The sequence below is a fragment of the Otolemur garnettii genome, unplaced genomic scaffold, assembly GCF_000181295.1.
Source record: "Otolemur garnettii isolate 467f Iridium unplaced genomic scaffold, OtoGar3 scaffold00100, whole genome shotgun sequence".
NCBI lineage: Eukaryota > Metazoa > Chordata > Mammalia > Primates > Galagidae > Otolemur > Otolemur garnettii.
In genome coordinates this window covers 4,696,814-4,705,477 of record NW_003852495.1, presented here as the reverse complement: position 1 = coordinate 4,705,477, position 8,664 = coordinate 4,696,814, and the positions used below count along the sequence as shown (strand labels likewise).

The following is an 8,664-nucleotide window of genomic DNA, read 5'->3' as shown; positions in this document are numbered from 1 at the left end:
GATTCTCTCGCCTCAGCCTCCCGAGCAGCTGGGACTATAGGTGCCCGCCACAACGCCTGGCTATTTTTTGTTGTTGTTGTTGTTGCAATTTAGCCAGGTCTGGGTTTGAACCTGCCACCCTCGCTATATATGGGGCAAGCACTCTACTCACTGAGCCACAGGTGCCACCCGAGTCTCTTAATAAATTTAAAAAGCTCTTTATTTTTGTTAATTTCCCAGAAGACTGAACATGTACTTAGAAGGTAATTACTACAACTTCATTGTCTTAACTTAAAACACTGTTTAATGTCCTTTTTAGAAATTACTTTTAAAAGGAGGATGAATAAAATTGCAAATATACTCACTGTTCTACACTGCTCTATTTTTCCTGATAAAATCTTCAACCCTTCCAAGACTATCAACCCAGCAATCACTGCATTAGTAGTGGCGATAGCAGGAATGATGTTTCCTGCCATTGCTGGAAAAAAAAAAACAAGTATGTTCAGCTGTTAAAAAAAGGAAAAACAACTCTGAGGTTTCAGTGATACAACTGAAATACAAATAACTTACATTTTATGTCAAATCTGCTCTTCATATTCATACTGAAAATATGCATCCTGAGGTTTGCAGCCGAGGTAACAAAATCCATTGCAGATGGGTCATCCTGCCAATAATTAAATCAGTTCAATAAGTTTCCCAACTAATTACTGTTTTGATTAGCATTTCTTTCAGAACAGTACTTTCATACGTTTATAACTTGTAGACTCCCAACTAGAACAAGAAGTGGTCTTGAGGGAGAGACCAGCCAGGTAGTGCCTTATCGTAGCATGGAGACAGGCTGGCTAAACAGAGGCAGTGTCTCATCAGTACCTTCTCTGGTCCAGCAACGTAGTGTGACAAGGACACCACGAACCACAAAGCTTCTAAAAACTGACTCCTGCTACAACAAATGCACTGGGGACTAATGCATACAACAGAACACCAATCCCACTTACTGACAATGGGAACCCTGTCTTTGGGTCCATTCATCAGTAATGAGAAGGCTGCTGGATAAGCACAGCATCCAGGAGAAAAGTATTCAAGGCCCTCTGAGAAGTTGTTCCATGAAAGTGTCAGAAAAACCTAGATGACGCTTTTTAGCTCTCCTCCTCCACATTCTCTCTATAACTACGCTTTTTGCATGCTGTTTCTTCAGATAAGACAACATAATCAAAGTTTTCCTGTTACAATGGGCATTTTCCCTGAGACTATATCCTAGTTTGTTCAGATTACAGCAGGGTTTCCTACTTTGAACAGAAAAGATCCTAACCTGGTCTAGAAAAAGCATTAACAGAATGTGGGTTCTGTATACAAGTATGTATACTTATTGGGTGTCTGTGAAATCTCAGGCAAGTGAGCCTCCCTGAGGCAAAATCCCTTAATTTCTTAAATTAGGGAAATTAAACCCACCATTTCATAAGGCTGTGGTTAGGACTAAGAATATTTCACAGTCCAACACAGCGTCTATCAGGTACTGCTTCCATAGGCAACTGGCTTATTATATCCAGTAGATGCAGACTTTACTCAAGAGGGTGACAATTCCCAGTTCTGAGGTTTCTTTATTTAGCTCCTGTATACTGATAAAAACTTCCCAAAATCACTAGGATAGAAATAAAAATAGAAAAAGAGTTGCCGTTTGGCTCAGCGCCTGTACCTCAAGTGGCTAAGGCACCAGCCACATACATCAGAGCTGAAGGGTTCAAATCTAGCCTGTGCCTGCCAAACAATGACAACTACAACCAAAAAATAGCTGGGCAATGGCTCCGCGCCTGTGGCTCAAGTGGCTAAGGCACCAGCCACATACACCTAAGGTGGCGGGTTCAAATCCAGCCCAGCCCACCAAACGATGGCTGCAACCAAAAAAAAAAAAAAAAAAAATAGCTAGGTGCTGTGGCAGGCGCCTGTGGTCCCAGTTACTTGGGAGGCTGAGGCAGGAGACTTGCTTGAGCCCAGGAGTTGGAGGTTGCTGTGAGCTGTGATGCCACAGCACTCTACCCAGGGGGATAGCTTGAGGCTCTGTCTCCAAAAAAAAAAAAAAAAAAATAGACTCAAAAAATAGCTGGGCATTGTTGTGGGTGCCTGTAGTCCCAGATACTTGGGAGACTGAGGCAAGAGAATCACTTAAGCTCAGGAGTTGGAGGTTGCTGTGAGCAGTGATGCCACAGCACTCTACCCAGGGCAACAGCTTGAGGACTCTGTCTCAGAAGGAAAAAAAAAAAAGGAGTTGCCTTTTATATCAAAAAAATCCAAGGCTCATGTTTATAAGAATCTTAAGAACCTAAATTTATTAACTTCATTTTAAATGTCTGATTCAACCAAAGTCTCAAAATTTGTATAGTTACTTTAGGTTTCTAAAATTGGCAACTCTTTCCTGCTATTTCAAAACCCAAGATAAGGCATTGCCTTTGGCTCAGTGAGTAGGGAGCCGGCCCCATTACGGAGGGTGGTGGGTTTGAATCCAGCCCTGGTCAAACTGCAATAACAACAAAAAAATAGCCGGGCGTTGTGGTGGGCGCCTATAGTCCCAGCTACTCAGGAGGCTGAGGCAAGAGAATCACCTAAGCCCAAGAGCTTGAAGTTGCTGTAAGCTGCGATGCCACAGCACTCTACCGAGGGCAACAAAGTGAGACTCTTGTCTCAACAACAACCATCACAAAAAAACAAGATAAATCATTACCACAAGCCCAGGCACAGTGGTTCACGCCTATAATGCTAGCACTCTGGGAAGCTGAGGCAAGAGGACTATTTAAAGTCAAGAGTTCAAGACCAGCCTGAGCAAGAACAAAGACCCTAGCTCTACTAAGAAATAGAAAAATTAGCCAGGCATGGTGGCGGGCGCCTGTAGTCCCAGCTACTAGGGAGGCTGAGGAAAAAGGCTTGCTTGAGCCTAAGAATTTGAGATTGCAGTGAACTGTGATGACACCACTGCACTTTAGCCTAGGTGACAGAGTGGGATTCTGTCTTAAAAACAAACAGAAAAAACACTTATTACCATAGGCACATACAAACTTTATCTGATAAAGCACTTTTAGCCATAGAAAATACTGACTGTAAGTAAAATTAACCAATATCACATCTCAAAATATGATATCTAACTGTAAAGTACTATTAAATATTTTAACTTTTTTTTTTTTTTTTTTTTTGCAGCTTTTGGCTGGGGCCGGGTTTGAACCCGCCACCTCCAGTATATGGGACTGGCACCTTACTCCTTTGAGCCACAGACACCACCCAAATATTTCAACTTCTAAGCATAATTACATCTCATTTTTGTATTGAGAGCTCTGTCAGACTTCTAAAACAGTTATTCTCTTTCAATACAAAGGCAAGTACATTCCTTTCAAGATCAAATAGGGCCAAATGAGACGCTGTCTCCAAAAGAATTTTTTATTAACACATCTGTATTATACAAGAAGTCTAAGTCTATTTTCTTACAGCAATGAAACATTTCACTATAATAAATTCATTATTATTCTCCCAATCAACATAATTATACACTGTGAACATATCACAAAAAACCAAAATGAAGTTTTATGACATTGTATATAGAAAATTCAGTTAAATATTGCAATTAAGAGATAAAACATCTAAACCAAATTCAATGTATTTCTTTAAAATCTTCTAGAAGAAAACAAAATCCAAAAAATTACTAGCTTCTGTTGTAGCTCAAGAACTAAAATACATTTGGATGTGAGTACTTGCCACACATTGTAAAAACGAACCTTGTCCCATATGAGCTCAGCTCCATCCCCCTTTTCTGCTAAATGAACTCTCAATGTCTCAATGCTCTTTGAAAAAAGACTTGCATAGCTCTTTACATCTAGAACCTGCTGGTCTTTCAGGCCTAACTGGGGTTCATTTTGTTGATCTGATGCATTGGTTTCTTCTCCTAAGGGAAAAAAAATATTAAATATTTCACTAACAAACATCATTCCTCTACTGTGTTCTATTCAATGAAGTCAGTCCCTGACTAATAAGAAAACCAAAGAATAGGGTGGTTGAGGCCTGCAATCCTAGCACTGTGGGAAGCAGAGGCTGGTGGATTGTTTGAGCTTAGGAGTTTGAGACCAGCCTGAAAACAGTAAGATCCCATCTCTAAAAAAAAAATTGCCGGGTGTTCTGGCAGACTCCTATAGTCCCAGCTACTTGGGAGGCTGAGAAAAGAGAATCTCTCTCTCTCTCTCTTTTTTTTAAATTAAGAAACAGAGTCTTACTTTATCACCCTCGGTAGAGTGCTGTGGCGTCACAGTTCACAGCAACTCTCAGGCTTAGGCAATTCTCTTGCCTCAGCCTCCCAAGTAGCTGGGACTACAGGTGCCCGCCAGAACGCCTGGCTATTTTTTGTTGCAGTTTGGCCAGGGCTGGGTTTGAACCCACCACCCTCAGTATATGGGGCTGGCATCCTACCCAGTGAGCTACAGCCCTGCAACACAATCTGTTGAGCCTAAGAGTTTGAGTTGCTGTGAGCTATGATGCTACCGCACTTTACCAAGAATGACAAAGTGAAACTGTCTCAAAAAAAAAAATAAGAAAAATAAAAAAACAAAGAATGTATAACAAATTCTATTAACATATCTATCAATATAATACAAATATCTGTATAAGAAAACTACTAAAATTCTGACAGGAAAAGTACAAAACCACCTTGGGATCTGATAGGACCCAGGGATTAAGGATATAATGCAGGTAAGTGTTATGCCCAGTACATAGTGCTCAGAAAGTGGAAGTCATATTTTAAGGTCTGCAAAGTATCTCATGTTGTCCAGAATTGCTCCAAAGTGACATTACAAGTCTCCTGAAATCGCTTTTAGTTCCAGAGCCTCTGCACTACTGTGCAGAAATTAAGGGCATTGCAGTTCAAAAAAGGAGAGATGAAATGTGTCAATAAGGAAGTAGTCACTACATAGCTTTTTTTTTTTTGAGATAAGAGTCTTACTTTGTTGCCCTCGGTAGAGTGCTGTAGCGTCACAGATCACAGCAAACTCCAGTTCTCAGACTTAGGTGATTCTCTTGCTTCAGCCTCCTGAGTAGCTGGGACTACAGGCGTCCGCCACAACACCCAGCTACTTTTAATGTTGCAGTTTGGCTGGGTTTGAACCTGCCACCCTTGGTATATGGGGCTGGTGCCCTACTCACTAGGCCACAGGTGCCGTCCACTACAATAGTTTTTTTTCCTGCATTTAGAATTTTAAAATGTGCTGGGCACAGTGGCACAGGACTGTAGTTCTGACCCCAAGACGGCTTAGGCAAGAGGACTGCAGTTCAGGGTTAAAATGTGCTATGACTGCCCCTGTGTACCATCATTGTACTCCAGCCCCGACAACACAGCAAAAACACTGTCAAAAAATATTTTAAAATTAAAAAAAATTAACTTAAAAATGTGCTTCCAAATTCAATCTTAAACGTATGTACATCTGCATTCATCATAACACTTTCAGAGAAAATCTGAAACAACTACATGTAAGTCGTTAGGGGATTAATTTTGATTGAAAAAGCAAGTCAAAGTATATGAAAAGTATGATCCCAATTATGCAATGTGCACACACGACTGTGTCTCTATGTGCAAAACTGACCACCAGAACATTCCCTAAAAGGGTAACAGACGCTGTCTGTCTGAGTGATGGGACATCAGTGATGTTCTCCTTCATACTTTTTCTGAATTGTCTGAATGTATGAACACATACCATTTTCAACAAACAGTAGAGCTATTTACAGAGATTTTTAAGTGAAGGTATTTCCAGTTTAGGTAGCATAACACCAAGAAGTATTCTTTACCTTGACTTTGTACTTCAGCCCAGTCCAATGGAACTGGAGGTTTCCTTTTCCTCCATAGTTTGTCCATTGTCAATAGATATCTGATATCATCTTTAAAAAGCTTTAAAAAAAAAAAAGATAAATCCCATGAACCCCATCATCCTTAGGTTTATAAAATGTAAGAAAATTTCTGTTGATTTACTGTAAATGTTATACCATGAAATCTGATTTAAAGACATGTGTTACATATCAGCAGAACAACAATTTTTAAAAGCAAAAATATTTGTAAATGAAATTTTACACATAATCTCTACATTTACAATAGCTATAAGATGACATTCCCTGGGGAATGCAGAGGAAGAGAGTTTGAGCTGTACTGACTGCCCTCCCCTCAAAGCACTCGTAAAACTCCAAACATCAGTCTGAAGCACAATCCTAAAAATTAAGGAGATGAATAATACACACCAGCTCCATAAGAATTGAGCCCAGGAGCACAGAGGTTATCTGTCAGCACGACCTCTGAGATCATGGGTACATGCCAGTGAAGCACATCCATGTTAGGAGTGCTCGACAGAGTTTCAAAACAGTCACATCTTTGCAATATGCCTTCCCCCAAACAAATAAACAAAAAAGCAAAATGAAAAACAAAAACTCCAAACAAAAATTACTACAAAAACATCACCACATGTAAAATGAATGAAACCAGCAGCACATGAAAATGTGTGGCAGGTGTTTAATATTTTTTATTTCTTATAGCATAACTGTGTACATTAATGCAATCATGGGGTACAGTGTGCTATTTTCATATACTTTTGAAATACTCTCATCAAACTGGTTAACATAACCTTCATGTCATTTTCTTAGTTACTGAGTTAAGACATTCATACTCTACTTTTAGAAAGATTCACGGGTACCCTTGTAAGATAAACCACAGAGGTGACCCCACCAATCACCCTCCCTCCCCCCAAGGTATTTAATATTTTTACTTTTTCTCTGATCTACATTTTTCTATTGTTGATTGACTTATCCAACACGCTTATTGCAGGTACCAGGTAAGAATATAGATTTGACTAAATTAAAAAACTAGGACTATTTCTATCAAAATATACTCAATTCAGGCTCAGTGCCTGTAGCTCAGTGGCTAGAGCGCTAGTCACATACACCAGGGCTGGTGGGTTTGAATCCAGCCCTGGCCTGCCAAACAACAGTGACAACTACAACCAAAAAACAGCCAGGTGTTGGGGCTGGCACCTAAAGTCACAGCTACTTGGGAGGCTGAGGCAAGAGAATTGCTTAAGCCCAAGAGCTGGAGGTTGCTGTGAGCTGTGATATCATAGCACTCTACTGAAAAACCTCAATTCAATCAGTATGTATTGAGCATCTTTAATCTTTGGAGAACAATCCAAATATATAAACAGAATATAATTTATTGTGAAAATCACTATGCCTTGAGAGTGCTACAAGGATTTTTGTTTTACCTAAGAAATAAGGAAAAATTACAGAGACAGTAACATCTGAAACTGGTACACAAGCAAGGAGGTAAGTCCATTATGATCTGGGTAACAGGTATGAGTGGAGACATTTTGTAGAAGTACTTGAATGCTTGAACCAGCAGTCTGCTTGTTGCCCTGGGTAGAGTGCCACGGTGTTGCCATAGCTCACAGGAACCTCAAACTCCCAGGCTCTAGAGATCCTCTTGCCTCAGTGTTTCTATTTTCAGTAAGACAGGGTTCCATGAACCAGCAGTTTTCTATGTGTAAACTCCGCCTCTTTGAATTTTAATCAACTACTTCTAAATACTAGGAATCCTTCAGAATTCTGTACTGACCCATCTTCTAACTCTCTCCTCTTGCTATATCATGTCCACCCCCAAGTTAAATCACATCTACAAACCCAATCCCAACTGCCTACTCATCTAAATCTCTCTACTCACCTACAGAGCCATTTATCTAATGTTCCAAAACAAATTCAAATGGGCTCAAAACTGATTTACCAACTCTGACCCATACACATCCACCACCCACCTTACTATCTCTTCTATGTCTATCTACCTGTCCAGTAAGAAACAAGATACTCACCTTTGCCTTTTCTTTGTTGTGACAATGGGGCCCTGTTTGCTGTCTATGGCAAATGTACCTTTATTTTTTTTTTTTTGCAGTTTTTGGCCAGGGCTGGGTTTGAACCCGCCACCTCCGGCATATGGGGCTGGCGCCCTACTCCTCTGAGCCACAGGCGCCACCCTGTAAACTTTCTTACTCTGTAAACCTAGCTTTCTCTTCCTCAATAAACTTTCTCTTATGGTTGCCTTAAAAAAAAAAAGAAAAAAAATCAGGCGCTATTCTGGATTCTTTACCATACACATCCCAAGTCCTACTGAGTCCACTCCTCTTCCATGCTAGCAGGTGAGCACAGACGGCTTGTAACTCGGATGATTCAGGCACCACACAACATAAGGGGTACTGTCACACATTGGTTTCAATATGAATTATCAGGTCCTAGAGTGGTGCATGCCTTCTGTGCCCTCACAGTGACTCAATATTATATAAGTCTACCTTTCAATGGATTCTCGCTGTCTTGGTAAAAACATCCTTAACATGGCCAGAAAGTCTAGGCTGATCTGGCCTCAGCTCACCTTTCTAGTCATCTCTTTCCACTTTCTCCTTTAATGGTAATTATTTCAGTTTTCCAATCTGAGCTTTTCTTTGTACACCCTGGACTCCTATTCCCATGCCTATTCTTTCATTCAAGTCTTAGGCTTAAATGTTATCTCCTCTATGATGCCTCTTCTGAACCCTCCAATTAGGTTAGGCCTACTTATTATTAAAGGGTCCCAAAACAATAAACTTAATGTCTTAACACTCTAAATCTGAAATTACTTGTTCAACATTTGACTTT

At 40.2% G+C, this 8,664-nt stretch overlaps 1 protein-coding gene across 1 annotated transcript in view; it reads right to left on the bottom strand.

Moving 5' to 3' along the window:
• The window catches only part of UBA2 (ubiquitin like modifier activating enzyme 2), a 39,937-nt gene that overhangs the window by 14,629 nt on the left and 16,644 nt on the right, over window positions 1–8,664 (bottom strand). The window contains exons 9-12 of the mRNA XM_003796082.3: window positions 5,791–5,890; window positions 3,738–3,904; window positions 550–643; window positions 345–457 (exon numbers count right to left, since the gene is read on the bottom strand). Coding sequence (XP_003796130.1) covers window positions 345–457; window positions 550–643; window positions 3,738–3,904; window positions 5,791–5,890 — 474 coding nt within the window. The remainder of the gene's footprint in view (window positions 1–344; window positions 458–549; window positions 644–3,737; window positions 3,905–5,790; window positions 5,891–8,664) is intronic.